Below are 20,971 nucleotides of genomic sequence, written 5' to 3' on the forward strand. Positions count from 1 at the left end.
AAGGCCAAAAATGCGGTGCATCCCGAGCTTCTCTTCTCCCCTCTGGGCACCAGCTGCAAGCTTTGGTTTGTGTCCCCTCCAATCCCTGCGGCTCTTCCCCACCTTTGTTGGCAGAGGTAATGTTGGTTGCAGGGGACACAGAGCTGATCCAGCTGCCGGTGCCCAGCAGGGAGGAGGGAAGCTGTCAGGAGGCCAAGCAGGGCAGTGCGGGGAGGAGAGCTTGGCTCCTGTGACAGGCGGAGAAGTCAGGATGGAGAGTGCAGCACAAACAGGGATCAGTACTGATCGCAGAGTGTTTATAAACAACTGAGGACATAGTAAGTGATACATCACTTCCTGTTCATTTATGAATGGGGACATAGTAAATATTTGCTATCTGCTCACTTTATGAATGAACTGCAAGCAGCTCAGTACAGGGGCTTCCTGTCCATTCATGACTGGGTTGATAGTAAATATTTACTATCTCCAGATTTGAATGAACAAGAAGCCTTTATACTGAGAGCTTCATGTTCATTGAGTGCTGGGGCTGCAGAAAAAGAGATTTTTGTCCTCAATCTCTTTTTCTATTTTAACAGGGAAATATTAGTGAAGTAAAATAAATAAATAATAAATAAAATAACTATAAAACAGTTTAAAAGATTTTAAAAAGGTTGGAAAAAAAAGGAATTTTTGGTTTTGGCCTGACAAATTTCCTAAAGTCAGTTTCGGTCTAAAAATGTAATTTCGCTGCATTCCTATATACTGTGCGTGTGTGTGTATATATTTCTGGTACCCACAGAGTCCGGGTTTAGTAAGGAAATCATGATTTCCTGCTATTGATCCAAAACATTTTGGAACGTACATTTTTTTTCTTAAAGTTGCATCCAAATATATAATACATGCTCAGAGAAGTAGCATTTCTTTTTACACGTTTACAACTAAATGTTGTGCTTTCCCTGGAGTTCTCCTTTAGATTGGACTGGCTGTTAAGAGAACATCTTCATTTTAACCCTCTTCCAGTTTTCATGAACCAATCCACATGATGGTATACCGGAATAATTTTACCCATCCCCCTCTAAAAAGCAAGCATAATATGGTCTAGACAACAATTGTTCTTTAATAGCTACAGTAGACGCATTATAATTCTACCGAATCACTTACATCACAGCCAAGCTACCCATTAAACCGAATCAATCCTCATTAATGGGATTTAATTGACAGTAAAAGTTCATCTTTAATGCATTCTGCTGTTTTTATTTGCTATTGAGTTTCTTCGAGTTCAAGTAGAATTAGGAAAAGATCTTACAACAGTAACTGGATTGTTTCCCTTTTCTGTTCTTACAGGAGACTACAGACAAAACTTACAAAGCATTCCAATAGTTTTTGACGGACCTCTAATGTTCTAATGCCAATTTGGGTGGAAACCAATTAACGTAACTTATGAATAGCCAATGTTTTTCTAAAATTTCCAGAGACACTTGACTGCAGGGCTGGAGTATCAGAGCTTGTTACCTATAAAATTGTCTCAATAGGATCCATGGACCAATATAATATTTACACACTTACTGCATGCTTACAATGTTAGAATGCCCATATACTGTATATAGGTATTGAAAAGTTCGGGGGATCAGAGATTATCGGCACAGCCATATAATAACCGGAACAGGTTTTATTTTTCCCAGAAAAGACAAAACAATGCTTTCATCAGCAAATGGAAAATGGCCTTCCCATCAACAAAACAAAACAAAGTCAGTTTGTGTTCAGCATAATAACATAAAGCACGTCTCACCGGATCAAGGCTTTTACACAAAGAAAGGGTATCACGGTGCTTTTGGGTATTTATTAACAGAGAGACCTAATCTCAATCCTACTACATACCTTTGGGGTGATTTGGAATGCTGATTGCGAGCCAGGTCTTCTCATCCAACATTAGTACTTGACCTCAAATGTTCTTTGGATGCATGTGCACAAATTTCCACAGACACAGCTCAAGGTCTCATGGAAAGCCTTCCAAAAAGGTTGGAGACTGTGATAATAATGGGATGCCCAACAAGCATATATAAGTGTCACGGTCAAATGTCCACAAATTTTGCCCATCGAGTGTAACTTAAAATAAACCAACCAGGTATAAACTTTTTATTCTCCTACAGTCGTTCTACAGTGCAGGTTTGAACCTCGTTGCAACATAGACTGTTGGGTTTTGACAGATGACAAGTACAGTTTAGATATCCTTTAAATGTACATAAAGTCAAAACATTTTTCCGTTTTAGAGTAGAAAAGTGTAAAAATCTTATCAGGTTCCTTGCTGGAATGATTTCCCTTCACACTAGATGCTACATGAAATGAGAAGCAATCTCTCCAAAGTTAAAAATTCTCCCAATTTTAGAGAGATGTCACAGGAACAGGTTTCCTCATTAGAGGATGTTTTTCCCTCACCTCTAGATCTGATGACAACTCATAATTTCCTCACTCTCTAGATAGCAATAGTCACCAGGACAAATAGGAGGTGAATCTCCCTGCCGAGGCAAAGACAGCGATATAATCTTGAAAAAGAGTCGAATCCTTCTCTACTCTATCCAAGACTAAAAAAAAAAAGTTTGCCTTTGCATAAACTTTAGTAGAAATTTCTCCCATTGCCTATGACCTACTACTTGAAATTGCATTTTTTACTGTAATATTAGTGTTACTCTTTCATTATCCTATAATAAACACTGAGTACATGGGAAATAGCTGATTTTTAAATGGGATGAAAGTATTTATTAAATAGCAAAACCCTAAAATAGAAACTCCTCTTGCCTGTTGTTCCCCCGGTACCAAAATTAGCATCATTATGACAAACTGCTTAAGGAAAACCAGAAGAAAAACTGACAACTGTGACCTACTGCCCTGTGTTCTTAAAGCTGAATACCAGACAAACAGCTAAATACGCTTTAAAAAGAATATAAATATATATGTAGATATATTTATCTACATATATATGTATGCACTGATCCTTCCTCTCTCACTCTGTTGTGGGTCTGCAGAGGATTACAGGAGGCTGATGTCATGACAAATTCTGGTACTTACAGTAGTTGCAATAAAAAATACACTTACTGACAATTTAAATTAAGTCACAACTGTAATTTACATTTTTTAAATGTGCTTGGAGTTCAGCTCCAAAGTAGAACTGTGGCCAAGCAATAAACATGTACATATTAACATATTCTTAACAAGCAATAAATAAACTTGAAAACACACCCTCACTGACCTCGGTAGCTGGAGGCACTGCGGAACAATTGTGGACTGAACTTGCAGCATATGTGCACAGTTTACATTTTCTATAGGTAGTTTAGATATTCTAGAACATTTTGCAGGCATGGATTTGCATAATTTGCCTACAGCCTGAACCACTAAAAAAATGGTATCATACTGACCCATCAATAACTGTGTTAGTAAAACACAGCTACGTACCTAATCACATGGTTGGTGACAAAGAGAGGTGTTTAGGTAGAGCCAGCCAGTTGGTGCAAGCACCCACTCAACTCACTGTTGTGGCTGTCCTCAGGTACTGGGCAACTTGGTATGGCATGGCTTAGTTGTTTGGGATGTAGATATTGCGGGAGTTAAATAGTTTAGGTTTATACCATGGTTTTGTTGGCCTGTGGGGGCAACGGGTTCACTTTAATGCACCCTTTTGCCAGCAGCACGTACCTTTTCTTTGTTCTCCCACTGCATGAGGAGTGAATACTCAGTACCATTGAGTACGGCTCAGCATGTGACTTATATGTTTTCCTCTCATGTGACAGCAAATGATCTTGGCAACTGACCCAACCAAGGCGATCGGGCCAAGCCAAGTGAGGTACAACTAAAGCTACGCAGAGTTTATACAAGTCAGGCACAATAAAGCGGCTGGGAAGTGCACAAAAGGTAAGGATATCAAAGTTAACATGCTGCTTTGCCCTGCATGGACTTTGTACAGGTTTGCTCTACAGCAGTGGTTCCCAATGTTTTTTCACATGCGAACCCCTTTTCAGTCAATTTGTCTAAATTGTACCTCTAAATGGGGCTGGGACAGAGGGCGGGTTAGGGGACAGGTAGTAGCTGCTCGTTTAGCAAACCGTGCTAAATAGTGGCTGTGGCCAGATTTATCTAACAGTAGGAAGGGCTTAAAGCGGGAGAAAAAATGCCTATGTGTCAGCCTGATGCGTGAGCGAGCTGGAAGGCTGAGGCGGGGTGGCTTTTTGGGTTATGCCATATTGCAGTGTGTGTCTAGTGTAATCTTGAGGCCTGTGTTGGGTGTGGCCTGTAAAAGTGAATTCCCTGGATCTGGGACTCCTCTGGGTTTTTGGGGCTGCTGTGGTTTGGAGGGCTGTGCAGCCCTCAGTGATGGGTGTCCGAGCCATTGAGAATGCAGCTGGAGCAAGGGTACAGTTCACAGAGGACTGCAGCAGCACTTTAAGTGCTCCATAGAGAGTGTAATGGAGGGGACTGATGCTGCAGAGTGGAGTGGGTCTCATCTGAAGGAGGCACCTTAATAAACTGGCTGCTAGTATGATCCTAAGGAGAGGGGGATCAAGCCGATTGCAGAAGGCAGCATCTACTCTTAAGGAAAGGGCATATCATTCATCCAGGACTGATTGAGGTGCCAGCAGCCAGATCTATAGAATGAGTGTTAGATGCTGGGGATTACTCTGCAGACCTGCTGCACACAATTTAGTCTATAACTCTCCACGCCATAGACTTTTACTCAGTAAGCCAAACAAACAGAAATAAGTCCCTGAATGCCCACTGCCACAGTCCTTTCTTTCCATTATAAAAATATTTTCAACCCCTGAATGTGTTGCTGAATGCCCCGGCAGTATTTATACCCCTGGTTGGACTGGCAATATATATAAAAGTCACTAAAGAAAAGGTAATGTTTTGGGCAGAAAACTACCAAAGATCTAACCTATACAAGATCCAATACTGTCAGCATTCCTCAATGCTATGCAGCAAGGTATGGAAACCAACTGTACCAACACATGCTAGCTCTCTAGAGCCCAATCCTTCACACTCTGATGACAGTGATGACTTTTACAGTCCATAGTATAATTTGGCATAAACTAAGCAACCAGCTAAATGAGTCTACTTCCAGAGCTTCAGCACATATTACAAGACTGGATAGAATATCAGCACCAGAATTGTTGTTTACAATGAGAGCAAGAGAAAACCATCGGCATATTTATGACATTCATCCATAAAACATGTTTAGTAAATAAAATTGCACCCTGCGGAAAAATCTTTCAAAGCTAAGTATTTTTTTCAGACTGTTGAATAAATGAGGCCCATCATGTTTATTGAGCAAGCCTCGTAGAAAGCTGGTCATACACTCATTGAAATGTGATCAATTTTACAAAGCTGCTCTGCAACAACACACACTTTTAAACACATTTTGGTATCTTCCTCAGAAATGTACAAAATTGGAAAGAATTGATGTTGCAGTTTTTCAAGCAGTTGATTTTATCTCTAAATATCAATTGAAAGTGTCTGCTTTGACATTTAGGGTGTATGTCAAACCAAAAACTTTTTAAAAATTTTCCATAGAAAAAGAAACTTCACTTTCTCATTATTGGTTTTACTAGACAGGAAGTGAGGAGAAATCTGCAATGGTACAATGACATAAATAAAATCTCACAGGGTTTTCTAACCTCCCAATCTACTGGCAGAATACAATAGCCCGATGGGATTCTCCCACAAAGCGTGGGTAAGAGAATTGAGCATTTTTTGTCGTTTAACCCATGGCCAGTTTAAGATATATGTGGTTTGACATGGGAAATATAGGTTGGGCAATGGTAGGAGTGAATCAAGATTGGGCAATGTTAGGAGTGAAACGAGTAGGGCAGTGTAAGGAGTGAATCGAGGTAGGGCAGTGTTAAGAGTGAATCAAGGTAGGGCAGTGTTAGGAGTGAATCGAGGTAGGGCAGTGTTAGGAGTGAATCGAGGTAGGACAGTGTTAGGAGTGAATTGAGGTAGGATAATGTTATGAGTGAATCGAAGTTGGGCAATTTTAGGAGTGAATTGAGGTTGGGTAGTGTTGGGAGTTAAATCAAGGTTGGACAATGTTAAGAGTGAATCGAGGTTGGGCAATATTAGGAGAAACTCAAGGTAGGGCAGTTTTAGAAGTGAATCGAGATTGGGCAGTGTTAAAAGTGAATTGAAGTTGGGAGTGAATCAAGGTTGGACAAAGTTATGGTTGGGCAATATTAGAAGTAACTCAAGGTTGGGCAGTATTAGGAGTGAATCGAGGTTGGGCAATGTTAGGAGTGAATCGAGGTTGGGCAATGTTAGGAGTGAATCGAGGTTGGGCAATGTTAGGAGTGAATCGAGGTTGGGCAATGTTAGGAGTGAATTGAGGTTGGGCAATGTTAGGAGTGAAGGGACATTGGACAATGTTAGGAGTGAATTGAGGTTGGGCCTATCTTCTCCTGGGAAGCTACAAGAATAATAACAATTCAGCAGACATATTGTGTAGACGACGAAGTTTTTGATCACCAGCACATTATTGATATACAATATTTTACCAGTTGCAGCCGGGAAGAGTAAAGAAAAGTCACAATACCTGCCGCACAAAGCTGTTTGAGGTAGTGTCAGACGACGTGCTGCCATCCGATCCTTTAAACCGATTTTTCCTTCTGGCTCCTTTTCCATAGGTCTGAAATGAAAACCAAACAATGGTTAGTTATCATCAGCTTCTAATACTAATATGTGTTTGTTTTTGTGATACAAGCATATAAATGAATGTTTTATTGCCATCAAATTTGTTCCATAAAATAACATCCCGGGTGTGTAGTAGTGATAGTAGAGCAGAAACCTAGCAGCAGCCAAACTTCATTTTACTGCAGTCAGATGACTGGAAGATTACTTCTGATTGGTTGCTGCTGATTACTGTTCTTTGAAAGAAGATGGAATTGTTATATAAACAAACACTCTAACATTTAAAATTTTTTTTATAAATCATAATCTGTTTTTTGTGTCCAAGATAATTTATGGGAAAATAAGTAATCTTTAAAGCTGAACTCCAGGCAAACAGTTGAACACACAGACACAGAACACATATAAGGGAGCTGTTTTTCCTACCAAACGATTTGTATTATGTCCATGCAGTCCTGAGATTAATACCGCTCTACAACACTGCACAATGTCGTCTGGCAAGGCAAGAGACCTGATTTTTCTCTGTTGCGTAACACTTATAGGTCTTGTCCCGCCCCCAGCCAGTGACTGGAAAGTTGAAGGAGAAGCAGCGGACTGATGAGCTCATCTCTCTGTCATTCTGCTGTTTCCTCCTATCAGCATGCTGCTTATTGGGATATGAGCATGGCAGTTCAGCTGATTGGCTCCTTGGATCTTTTCTGCCTCTCCCAGTCTGAGCTCTGCTGTACAGTGTACTACATGAGGGTAATACCAGGTCAGTACTTACACTGCTTGCATTTCAAAAATACATTTCATGGTGTATTAATGATTACAGAGCTGCATTCATTTGTGTACAGTGTTTTATATCTGCCTGGAGTTCAGCTTTAAAGCATTATACATTTTAACCCTCTCGGGCCTTAACGGTAGTTAAAGAGGACCTGCCCTCTTTGGAAATTTCTTATATCCCATATATATTGTGATGAAAGGAAGAACGTTTCTCCTGTTTTGGATAAAGAGGGGAATTGTGTTATGTTTGTATCACTGTGTAAAGCACCTGACGGATTATTTGAGGATCACAACTGTGGAGATTGACACTGTGGACAACTGTGGAGATATGCAATTCTAGTACCTAACCTATCTAGTCCTGTTGCGGCATATCAGTTTGGGTTCCAGGTTTCACTCTCAGTCTCAAGGGAGAGTTTGGATCCACGAAATCATCTGCCGAAGTATTTATAGGATGCTACTTAAAATGGTTATTTCATCATAATCCACCCTAGTAGTGAGTGCGCAACAAGATGGGTTCGTATAGAAACTGGTGGTACATAAGAGCAGGAACTCAATCCTCCAATGCAACTCTATGGCCACATTCAATGGTGTGAACAACAGTGAAGCTCCAGTACTGCTTATAGCACCATGCACTCCCAATTGGCCAGCATACAGCAAGTGATTAGCAACAGCTCCTGCATGCATCTAGCACCCTGTACCACCAATAGCACAGCAGGATTGAATAGCAATAAGTGCGGTGACATGTATAGCACTGTGCACTGCCAATAACATAACATACAGCAAGTGATATGGAAGTAACTCCAGTAATACGTATAGCACCAGGTACGTCCAATAGAGAGAGATACAGCATTGAACTGCCTGACACAAGGATACTTGCGGTCTCCAATAGACTTGCCCAGCACTCAGGTAGATTTCCTGGAAGAACAGACTGGAGGTAGATTCCCTGTGAGCCTGATGAGCCTACTGCTGTCCCGAGTGAGCGAACCGAACACAGGCGTTCACGGCAATAGTGGAACGCCTTGTGTAGCGGCCGGTCACTATTTATGGAGCCGGAATTTATGGAGGCGGGGCTCTCCTGCGCGTCACACGGCCGCCGTGTACCACCGTGGAGCGCACCGTGTGACGGCGCAGCTGTCTATGACGCCGCTGCAGCCCAGGGAGGACCCGAGAATGCGATCTTGTTACACACTGTTGAGATTTCTCCATATTTCCTGTCAGGAAGACACAATGTGAAATGAGGTGAAATCTCCCCAAAATGACTGTTACCAGGGCTGGAAATTCTCCAACAAGGACACAAGGCACAATAAATAACCTGACATACGTCCATACCTCTCCCCACTCTATCTAAAGCTAAATAACTTATCATTGTGCATGTAAATAGCCACATTATGGGCACTAGATGGAAGTGAGAACAGAAAATGATTGCCTCCTTTGCTCCTCAGCTCCATCTAGTGGCTATAGTGTTGTATTTACCTGATATTACATGCGATGTAGAAAGAAAAATATGCTAATGATTCATTTTTGCATTCATTTGCACAAAACAAATGTATATGCAACTGCACCGGGCAAATGGTTCTGCTAATTGTTTTTTTAATACACCTCAAAGTGTTATAAAAAACAAATTTAAAAAAAGTAACAGCACATTGGAACTCTTACATGTATTTTTGTTTGGCATTAGATGTTTACAGTCACCTCAGTTCAACACAGATCTTTTTTTTCTTGTTTTGTTATTCCTACTAGCAATTCTGTTATTTTAATGAAAGCTGCAAATTTAAAATGACTGAACACAACTTTTGAGAGGACATTCAAGGAGTTGTAAAGTCCCGGCATATACCATTATAACATTATAACATCAGCATTGTAATAGGAATACATACTAGAGAAGTTTTTGATAATGCAATCAAAGCTGAAAAAATCCCTTTTATGTAGTGAGTGCTGCCCATCACTTTCATTAACTTCCTGGATTCCCAGCGTGCTTTGCGTCTCTTTCCCTGCTGCGATGCAATCTTGATTCCTCAAGACTACATATCCCACCATGAATTACTCCCAGCCAGCAATAAGATCAGCATCCCCAGGTCATTGGGGGATGCTGATCTGTCATTACAACTGGGCGGAGCCAGTCATGAGATCACGGCTGGCTCTGCCCAGCTGTCCTTTGCAGGGAGAATGGCCGACCCTTCGGCAGGCCGTTCTCCCTGCTTTGGCAGTCACTTCGAGCTGAAGCATATGCCTTTGGCTCGGCTGAGCCGCTCGGCCGCCTTTGGCTGCTGTACAAGCTATTGTGAATAGCCCATACAGCAGCCAATCGGTTCGACTGAACCGAAGAGCTCCGGCGGCCGAAGAGAGCCGAAAGATCAGCCGGAGCTACAGGTGGATCCCTCGGCTCCGTAGTGAATAACCCCCTTCGTTATTTCAGGATTCGGAACCAAAATTCTATTCGGTTTGGAGGTATTCCGAATTTTCGTTGGTTTCGGATGAGTTTACGAATATTCGTTGCGAATACCACAGAAAACCATATACAGATATTAATACTAAAGCTGAAGCTCCTAGACCAGAATGACATTCGGGAGTCCGAATTGCCGAATACTATTCCGATTCGGATTCAGACCTATTCGGATGCATTAGACCGGAAAACACATCTGATCGGCCAGAAAAGTCACATGTCCGATTCAATTTCGTTTTTGGAAATTCGGACGGGAACCCGAAATTCGAAAACGTAAATTTGGATTCGGACACATTTGGATGCATTGGGATTCGGAAATTCGAATGTGTCTGATTTCAGAAAACTTGTACGAATTTGGTTTCGGAATCGCACAATTTTTAGTTTTTGTCCAGAGATAACCTTTGGCACGTGAAAGCTTATATGAGATTTTACTGAATGGAAAAGGATCTACTTTTAGTTTCACAGCATAAATACACTTTCCAATAAACACATAAATTCCACCTTCTAGTGTGACTTCAATCCTCCGATGTGACCATTGATAGTGGATGAGTCAGGAATAGTGGAGATAACTCACATAACACACTTGTCTGTGCCTGCTGCTTCCATCATAAATATCAGCGTTGTGACACGAGCAGTGACAGTATATCCAGACATAACCCAGAGCCGCGGATTATACCTTCCCGCTCATTAGATAGCATAGAAGGTGAGCTGAGCGCTGACAATGTAAGCCTATAATTTGGAGATGGATCAGCGGGTATGCAGGTAATAATAAATATTCCATAGGGGTCAGGACAAGCACCAAAAATTCTACAAGACGACAATTAAACCTGCATTCCTCAGACATTTTTGCGCACGTTTCAGGCTTAAGCGTTTTATTTTTAGCTAATGCAAAGCTACTTACTAGGCTAAAAAAAGACTCACGAAAAACAAGTGTTGTGCATGTTTTTGCAAATTTTTGCAAGTTCTTCAGGAGCTCCTATTGAAGTCTAAATGCTTGACTCTGCTCCAAAAGTAGCTCATGTACTTTTTTTGCGCTACATGCGTTTTACTACAAGTGACAGAACGCTCAGATGAAAACAGAGGCCATTGATAACAATGGGCTTCCTCCTGTTGAGCATTGTAGCACTTAAGCATTCGAGCTACAAAACGCTCCGGTGTGAATGGAGCCTAATTGAAAAAAAATCTGCAACTGCAGATCGGTCGTGGCAGTGGCCGTCGCATTGCGATGGATGTGGCTCTACAATGCTAGACGACGTGATTGACATTGGGATTACATAGATGGGCACTTTTTTTTTATTAAATAAAGGACTTGTCAAAAACCTGTGTTGTGGGGTTTTTGTTCAAATAAAGGAGTTTATAAGCCAGTGTGATGTGTTTATTTACTATTATACTGTTTATTTGGTGAATGAGCAGGGGTAACGGGTGCTTTACCAGGGGGCCTGGTATTGTGTGGGGGTGGTGGCTGTATGCTGCCCCCCCTTTCCTGCTGCTCGGATCAAGGGTCTGGTAAGGGATTTTAGGGGGAACCCCGTGCATTTTTTTTTTGCTTTTTTGGCATTGAGGTCCCCTCTAAAATTCCTAGCAGACCTAAAGGGTCTGATATGAATTGGGGAGGGGACTCCACGCGTTTTTTATTATTTTAACGTTTAACAACAAAAGTTAATTCCGAATAACATTCGGGTAAAAACTTCGGATCCATCCGAATTTCGGAAAAATCGGATAAGTTCAGATTCGTTATTTATTTTATTCGGAAACTCGGATGCATGAGAATGTCTAAATTTGCCGATATTCATCCGAACGAAACAAATCGCACAAGTCTAAAACATTTCTAAAGATGTATTTGTTCCTATTTCAAAGATATATGTAAGGTTCCTCTTTAATAGCTCTGCCATAAGAAGCTATGGAAAAGCTTAGACAGGAATCCTTTAAATATAATTTCTTCAGATAATATATATATTTATTTATTTTTTTACATATTTATCAATGTGCTTAAAAACCTCTTTTATGTAAATTGTTATAATAGATAAGTTGTAATAACGTCTATTATTTCCAGAGATTCTTGGCTTTCAGAAGCTCCTTTAGGGCCTCTTTAGTGAGTTTTCAAGTATAGAAATGAAAATGTGAATCCAAATCAACGTAGCAGTGAAAGGGTTAATAGTTCTGTCATTAGAAGCTATCGCACATTGATTTTTTTTGTTCTCTTCAGGCAGGAATCCTTTAAATATTTCCTTTTTTAAAAAAAAATATAATATCCTAATTGTTTTTTTGTATTTACATATTTATTTATGGATGTGATTGAAACCCTCTTACATGTAAACCTCTCTGAATTGTGGCCTCTTAAGCCTGTTCTAATGCAATGGTGACGGTAACACAGCTGTCAGAGGAATATGTACCGTCTTATATATTCTCATCTGCATCACTTCATTCCTCTGATCTTCGGTAAGACACTTTGTAAACCGTTGCAGCGTGCAGAAGTTTGGTCTGGCTACTGGAACACAGGAACGCTAGACAGAATGAAATAGCTTTGTATGTATAACACAAAAGGATCACTGTTTGCTTTGGCAACTAATGCACTTGTTCTGCGCTGACCTGCGCGCGTCTCCACGTCCATCCAGTGGTCGGTAAGCTTGTTACATACTGCAGATCTCTCCGGAGCGCATGTTGAAGAGAAAAAGCCTACCCAGTCAATAAAAATTTCAAGCTTTGTTCAATAGTTAATTTAAAGTGCAATCCCAGCCAAATCTGTTCTTTGGCCAGTTTCGAAAAGAACAGTTTGGACCTTGACCGATGGAGATTTTCCCTCACTTCCTGTCTTGGTGTCACTGGGGCAGGAAGCCTGTGGGAATCTTCCCAATGGGGAAGGCGACAACAATAAAGGCCTCACAGAGGTTCTACCACTTGTCTGGTTTTGCAAACTGATGTATTGCTGTCTGTGTCTCCCATTGCTTCCTGTCTAGTGATATTTTAAAACAATTTATATTTTAAATATTGCCCGTAAATATTATGCAATCTTCTATTCACCTATCAGGTGGAGCGCTAGACTCTTCTTTTTGCATTCTTTTCTTCTTTCTCCTTACTTCCAGTCATAAAGTTGAAATTTTAAAGAGAACTATGGCCAAACCTTGTTTTGGCCATAGTTCTCTTTAGGGTCACAGGAGGCACATTTACGAATGCCCTCCTGTGACCCAAACTCAGCAAATAACTGGCTACTGTCCCCTATATGCTGACAGTGCAGAGCCGTGCTGTGGCCAGGAAGGATTCCTACAATATTGTCAGGATCCACCCCACTGCCTGATTGACAGTTGACTCTGCCTCTCTAGAGCCAGAGCCATCTGTGCCCAGCCCCTCCCATGTCTGTCTTTCCAATGAGCGCTGGAGGAACAAAGAGAGGAGAGGGGGGGAATCTCTGTGGGGAGCTGTGACTGACAGTCACTGATCTCTGCTGGGAGGAGACCATGAACTTAGTGATTAGCAGTTTGGGATCACTCAGTTGTCGAGCTATAGAAATGGCATATGACAGCTGCATTGTCACACACTGGCTCAAACTATTGGGAAGAGTACATTTTACTCTCCCAAACGTTCTCCTTTAAACACACATGTGAATAAGTCAGTACAGTGATCCCTTATTGGATGGCTCCATCTGAGATTTCAGTCAGACAAAGGAAGCCAAAAGGCTAGCTGCTGCGGCTCTGCTATCTTTTTAGATGACCCGTAGTTCTCTGGGAATCCTTTATTCTTTTTTTTCTTTAAGAAGATGTGTTTTTTTTATTTATGAGTAGATTTGTTTATTTCATTTAGTTGTATTGGTGTTTTCCCCTTTTTATGTAGACTTAATAGTATTTTTTGTACTATATTTCTACTTTTTCTTGCCTTTTTAAAAAGTAAAATAATGAAAGCAAAGGGGGGCCCACAATGATCTAATATTGCCATCTGAGGTCAATGATGTCAGCAGCCTCCGTGCCCCCACCGTAGCTGATTGAGCGAGCACTGATGGCTAACTCTCAGGTTCGGATGAGCTTGGGTTTGGACTGATCCCAAGCTCATCCCTACAACTCAGTTTGAAGCACAGTAAAGCCTTCTTAGAACTGAAGGTATCCACATGGCCCATCACATATCTCAAAAATAAAAGGATTAGTCCTTATTTCTGAGCAGTGGACGGCACCATGCAAATCACTCCTTTACGTCCCATCAGCCAGATGTACATTCAGTACAAGCATAGCCTGATATTATAGAGCCATTTATTCCACACTAGGCTACAACTTGCTAAAAATTGTCAATTGTTAATAATAATTTTTCTTTTGTAAATGAAATATTCCCTCAGTATGTCGTGTACTTTAAACATTGTATATTCCTATATTCCATGAAGCTACTCTGTTAACTCTTCCACAAAATAGCAATTTCATAATGTTAGTTGTTATTGTTATTCTATAAAGTTCAAATACCTTCAGCTTCGGTAATTTCTTTCTCAGCGCCATACATTATACTATACATAATGTTTGTTTAAACCGTTCTGCGGCCTACAGATAAAATATCATGCGATAGTTGCCATGCCGACAATTCAATTTGTTCTGGCACTGAAGATGAATAATTACAGAGAGATCTCTTTGTGTGCGCTATAACTTGTAGGCACACATCAATGGCTCACCTCAGCGGCACTGCAATTCACACCTCCTTACTTTGGCTTAGCCACTCAAAGACATTTTCTCTGTGACTTCTAAAAGCTCTTCAGTACATTTGCAGAAATATCACAGAAAAGGTCATTAAACCTTCCGCTGCCGTTCTTTCCTCCTCAACGCCGGCTCTGGTTAAAGAGCCACTCTGGGGAACCGGTAAGATCAGTCAGTGAGCTGCTGATGGCACACAGGACATGTCCGGGTTGATTTACTATAGTAGTTGAGATTTTCCACTTGGTAAATAAGGCGAAGTTGCCTTCACTTTAATCATCCAATCATATGCAAGAACCAAAATGTTTCCTTTGCATGTGATTGGGTATTCAAGCAGAATGCAGATTCCCCTTTTTACTGAGCTCAATTCTTTCATAGTGGAAGATAATTTGTAGGGTACTCTTGGCACCTTGAGGTAGTTGCCTCAGGCGGCATCTCATTGGGTCACATATGGGGTGGCCAGAGCGTCCCAGGTTGCTAAGAGCTGGCGTCCCACCCCGATGATGTCACTGGTTGCCCGGAGCCAAGAGGGACCCTCTAGCTGGCATACTGCCCAGCTAGAGGGCAACCAGTGATGTCAGTGAGCTGGGTAAGACACCGGACAGAGGTACCGTGCACCTACAGCACCTCCCTTCCCTGGTAACGTACACAGTCTCCCATCAAGAAACCTACCCTGAGTAATGATGTGCAGCCGCTGCTGGATCACATATAGACCAGAAGTGGCTGTCAAAAGGCTGGAGCAGGTCAGCAAAAAAAAATGGTGATTCTTATTGACACACACTACTTAAGAAAATTAAGGGGCTAATTATAGTGGAGAGGGGCCCTAAGAATCTGACCTCTGCTGGACACTGCAATTGTACCCCACACTGTGGCCTGCATTTGACATTCCATTCATAAAATGCAGTCTGTGGTGTGTAGTCTGCAATGTCTAAAGGAGCTCTCTCTGCCAGCAAATACAATTTGAATATTTTCAACTATTTTTTTCCCCCTTTCTTTTCACTTATTTTCTATTATGCTCGGTACCACGGAGGTATTCACTCACTGCCGTTCGGCCCCTATGAGAATAGGGGCGAACGGCAGCGAGCGAGCTGGCGGAGCTTCGGCTCAGCCGATCCAGATTTCAGCCGATGTATGGCGGAAATCAGCCGTACTGAACCGGAGTGAGTAGCTGAACGTCATTCGGCTCACTTCACTTAGGCTGGGTTATTCACTCGGCTGCCTTCGGCAGCTTTGTGAATAGCCCCCAAGGATATTTTAAAAGAAAAAACAAAAATTGGGTGGAGCTAGCAGTGACAGCTACCTCTGCACCAACTGTTTCCTATTGGCTGGCACCTGCTAGAGTCTTCTAGCAGCAGGTCTCGGCCAATGAATAACAACTGGGCAGAGCCGGCCGTGACGTCGCGGCAGGCTCCATCCAGTTGTTATTGTTTAATGACAGATCAGCATCCCCAGGTCATTTGGGGACGCTCATCTGCCATTACAACTGGGCGGAGCAAGCGTGATATCACAGCTGGCTACGTCCAGCTGTCACTTGCGGATCGAACGGCTGACCCTTCGGCAGGCCATTTTTCCTGCTTCCGCTGTCACTTCAGCTCAGTCAAGTCGAAGCATATGCATAGTGAATAGCCCGTACAGCAGCCCTTCGGTTCGACTGAACCGAAGGGCTCCGGCGGCCGAAGAGAGGCGAAGGATCAGCCGATGCTTTGGCTGGATTCTTCTGCTCTTTAGTGAATAACCCCCTAGGAAATTGCATAATATCCTCACCTTTCTCATGGTAACCGAATGCCAGTTCTCAACTCAAGCTCCTGTCAGCCAGCAAAGTGTAACCTAAAATAAAAATGTGGCCACATGGCCACAGAACCTTTACAGACTTCAATTGATTAAAAAGGTGTAACATTCAGAAACACCCCTAAAGCTGGGTACACACCTTACAACCATCGCAAGACTTTTGTCTTGCGATGGTTGTAAGGTAATTAAAAAAACGTATGATCTGCCCATCTTGGACAGGCAGATCGTACTTGCGATGATCGCAAGCCCGCCCCGCTGAGTGGCGAGTTTCCGATGACCGCAATGCTAAACGGGCGGTGTGCGCTTGCTGGCCCGTGCGGCTTTTATCTTGCGAACATGCAACACACCCGCCGGCAATCGAACATGTTCATAAGATAAAAGTCGTGTGACCTTACAGTAGGAGAGATCTCACGACTTCCACACACCTTGCGATAATCGTACGATCACGGGATTTCCCGCCATTATCGTACGATTATCGCAAGGTGTGTGGGCACCTTAAGGCATTTTGACCTGTGTGGCCTTAATTATACCTATAATTAAAGCCACATAGGTTGAAACACGTTATCGGTGTTCCGGATGTTTTGACTTTTTAATCAATAAAGGTTTGTGAAGGATTTGTGGTCATGTGACAGCATTTTCACTTGGAGTTCTCTCTGCCAGCCCTTAGTTACACTCTTCCAGCCTCTCTATGTCTAGTTTTAATTTCTGGATGAGTAAGGAGGTATTCAGATAAGAGAGTCTCCACCTCTAAGAAAACAAGGAAATACATCCTCTGTAATGCTGCATGTTGGAATAAACTGCAATGGATTCTACTATATTCTATATTTTTGGTAAATTGACACAGCCTGTGGATCTTGTTAAGTCAGCAATTTGCCATTTTGTGCTTACAGATTGGGTCTCAGGAGGCACGTTTTTTGCATTAAACAGACTGGAACTCCAGGTAACACGATATTAGAACAGACTGTCCTGCATCAGGTGTACCTATTGAAGTTATATTTACCATTGGGCAGAGTGGGTGTAAGGGTCACCATACAGATTACCAATCTAACCTTCTAACCAATCTAACTCACATTCGCAATGTGAGCTTAGATGCGTTTATATGCATTTAAAAATATTTTCTAAATGCATATATATGCATCTAATGATTCCCATCTTTAACCAGTATGATGCCACGCTCCTTCTGTTGAGATCCCGTTGAATACGGAGTAGCCGAAATCTCATGAGAAGTCACTCTTGCAATGGACTGGAGTGTTTCCTCACAAAGTTTTGTCCGTTTTGCATTTACCAGGAATCTTCCCGGAAGGGCGGTGACATCACGCTCAGCGATGTAAAAGACAAGATAAGGTAAGTATAAATCCAATTTTTGTTTTACACGTAAATTTGACTTATACTAAAAGTAGATACATTGTAAAGGAGGAGCGGTCAGGGCAATTTAAGTGGAATTTGCTTTTTACAGCAAACTCCACTTTAAGGTACTCCTGCGCCCAATCAGCCATCCAAAAGCTAGTTAAGTGACACAGCTAAAGTGATGCCAGGATTTCTTCTTTCACATAACGCCATGTGCGGAGCCTCTTTGTCCAGAATTTCCGGCTGAAATTCACAACATGGGTGCCACTGTTGGCACCCTTCCTGCTGGCATCCCTCCATCGGAAGATCGAAGGAGCTGGATGGAAAATTTTCGGCCGAATGGAGCTTGTAGCCAATCGGCTGTTGCCAGCCGCTGCCAGAATACTATGGAAACAGTGGGAGATTCCTCCATCCACGCTCATAAGCATGGATGGAGGAATATGTTATATTTTCTTTGTTCAGTCCGCAGCTGGAATGAAGAAGATATAACAGTGAATTGCCAGCTTTAGGTTGTGATGAGTGACAGACGCGGGTGCCGCCCGTCAGATTATAATAGCCCTCAAGTTGATTATGTATAATGGAACCCCTGTGCTGTATTGTACATGTAGGCAACATTCTGTGCTGTACTGTTTAATGGAACCCCCATGCTGTTCTCTACATAAAACCAAACTTTTGTGCTGTACTGTATAATTAAACCCTTGTAGTGTAATGTACATGAAGCCAACATGCTGTGTTCTACTGTATAATGGAACCCCCACACTGCTTTACCATACATGTAACCATACTTCTGTGCTGTACTGTATAATGGAACCCCCGTGCTTTACTGTACAATGGAACCTCTTTGCTGTACTGTACATGTAACCATACTTCTGTGCTGTACTGTATAATGGAAAGCCCTCTGCTGTACTGTATAATGGAACCCCCATGCTTTACTGTACATGATATGACCATACTCCTGTGCTGTACTGTATAATGGAACCCCCGTGCTGTACTGTATATGTAACCAAACCTCTCCATTGTACTATATAATGGTTGTCTGTGCTATACTCTATACTGTGCTGTAACCAGCTCCCCAAACTACTGTTCCACACTACAGACTAATGAAACTTTAGTGCTGCTCCATGTCTCTCATTAGACTCCAGTATTGTTTGACACCATCCAGCAAAAATTGCAATGCTCAGCATGCAATTACACCTCTGACCCTTACTTTCAGCTTCTGCAACAAATTGAACCTGGCATTGGAGCTTTCCTCGTTCAGCCAGTTCAATCTATGCAGCAAAGTCTCACTGGATTTGTATCTTTCATGTACAGATCGAATACCATCACAGTGCAATGACTGAGTTTATTTTATGGATATACTGGATAGTGTTTGGTCTATGTAAAGCCCTGTGTATGATCTAATAATACATTCCAGCCTGAGTTATTACCGCTGTATGATGGGATCGGCATTTATGGCTGCTATAAACATACAGTAATTGCACGGGCAGCGGAAGAATCTGTAATGATCCAATTTGAAAAATGATTTTACAACCTGAATTTACAATGTATCAGACCACTCAAAGAAAACCTGTACAGAGAAGGCACCAATGATGGCCTCCTTGTTATAATGCCAGGTGTCTGGCTGCCCTTTTGATCCTTTGGCTTCAATACTTTCTCAGTCAATGACGCCATACAAGTTCTGTCTCTCCAAAGATATCAGCTCACTAGTGGTGACTACTTTACACCATACACAGGGACCATGGGAAACAAAAGTAGCCCCCCTCCAGAAGGAAGGACAGTGTCTAGATCCTCAAATCATCTCTGAATTGGTGCCGACACTGTCCTTCCTTCTGGAGGGGGGCTAATTTTGCTCCCCATGGTCTCTGTGTGTGCTGTAGAGCAGCCACCGCTCCAAGCTCACTCCCGCGATGGACTACAATCTAAATATCAATTAGTAAACTAAAAGTGAGATTGTAGTCCACCACAGGAGTGAGCTTGGACAGATGATTTGAGGATCTACAGCTGAGTTATACACAAATAAGATACATTTTTGTTAATAGTTAAAGGAGAACTATGGGGTCAGGGCTTTTCCCTATAGTTCTCCTAAGGGTAACGGGAGGACACAAACTAGCGTCCTCCCGTCACCCAAAGCTCAGTATACCGCGAGCTACAGCTGGCGGTATACTGAGAAACCGCAGCCAGCTGGACCCTCCCCCGTCCGTTCCGCCAGTCAGCGCTGGAGGATCGGAGCGAGGAGGGGGGGAATCCCTGCAGGGAGCCGTGAGTGACAGTCACGGCTCTCTGCAGGGATAGATCGAGAAGTGAGCGAGTGCCGGTATGTGTTCACTCACTTCCCGATCTACTGAGCTGACCTGTGACAGTTTCATTGTCACAGGTCGGCTCAGATTATGAGGCTGAGTGAAAATCACTCGCCTCATAATTCTCTTTTAATGTACTTGAATGCATTTTTAGGATTTAACTCCTGAGTTTAATGTCTCTTTAAAGTGAACCTGTACGTTTTTCCGATAGCAGACAAGGTAAAAATATGGCTTTACAGGAGATGCACATGAAGTCACTCCTTAGCTTCCCTGTGCTATCCAACAGTCCAACTGAGCAAGATAAAACTTCCAGCATGTTACGGCAATTGGCAAACTTGGCAATTGCCGTAACATTGTCGGTAGGCAGATGGAGTGATATCTGTTCCTCATGTCCAGATATACCAGATTTCTTGGTTGAGGATTAATGCAAGGTGGGGGGCGCCATGTGAAAGCTGACCAGAGACTGCTTATGGCTCCTCCTGTAAATTAACCTGTTGCCTTGCCTATAATGAGCCAAGTACAGATTCATTAAAAATGAAAAAGGATTCCACTTGGAGGAGGGTTGGGGAATTGACCTGCATGGCCCTATCCTCCAATCTGCTGGCCATAAGTCACCGCACACTTCTCTACACTCCCCTGGGAGAATGGATAACGCCTAAGACTGACTTCAGCTTAAAAGAAAACCTGTCATGAGATAGACATGAAGGCTACCACTGATGAGCTCTACTTTTGAAAATACTACTTGCCTGACCACCATGTTGATCCTCTAGCTCCACTTTTATAGAAACTCAGGTCAGCAATGGCAGCTTCAATATTTGCCTTATGGAAGGTCTACTTTAAAAGTATACTGCTGGTAAAGTGTGATAAGTCAGAACTCCTACCCTGCATATTTGCTCCAGGTCAGCTACTCAGTAGGTAGTGGAGCAAGGATTAACATGACAGCCTTGGAACATGTACTTTTTAACTCAAGTTAGCAATGACTCCCCCCCCCCCCACTCATTGCTTCCTCCCGGGTACAT

At 42.3% G+C, this 20,971-nt stretch overlaps 1 protein-coding gene across 5 annotated transcripts in view; it reads right to left on the reverse strand.

Moving 5' to 3' along the window:
• Nucleotides 1–20,971, reverse strand: part of CACNB2 (calcium voltage-gated channel auxiliary subunit beta 2) — a 222,899-nt gene that overhangs the window by 194,589 nt on the left and 7,339 nt on the right. For 4 of the 5 annotated variants that reach the window (XM_018564338.1, XM_018564329.1, XM_018564296.1 and 1 more), the window contains exon 2: nucleotides 6,557–6,649. In XM_018564338.1, coding sequence (XP_018419840.1) covers nucleotides 6,557–6,649 — 93 coding nt within the window. Of the gene's footprint in view, nucleotides 1–6,556; nucleotides 6,650–7,079; nucleotides 7,098–20,971 lie in introns of those variants that run through there. The other variant, XM_018564304.1, reaches the window with a different exon arrangement.

This window comes from Nanorana parkeri, unplaced genomic scaffold, assembly GCF_000935625.1.
Source record: "Nanorana parkeri isolate BGI_ZX_2015 unplaced genomic scaffold, ASM93562v1 scaffold23, whole genome shotgun sequence".
Lineage (NCBI taxonomy): Eukaryota > Metazoa > Chordata > Amphibia > Anura > Dicroglossidae > Nanorana > Nanorana parkeri.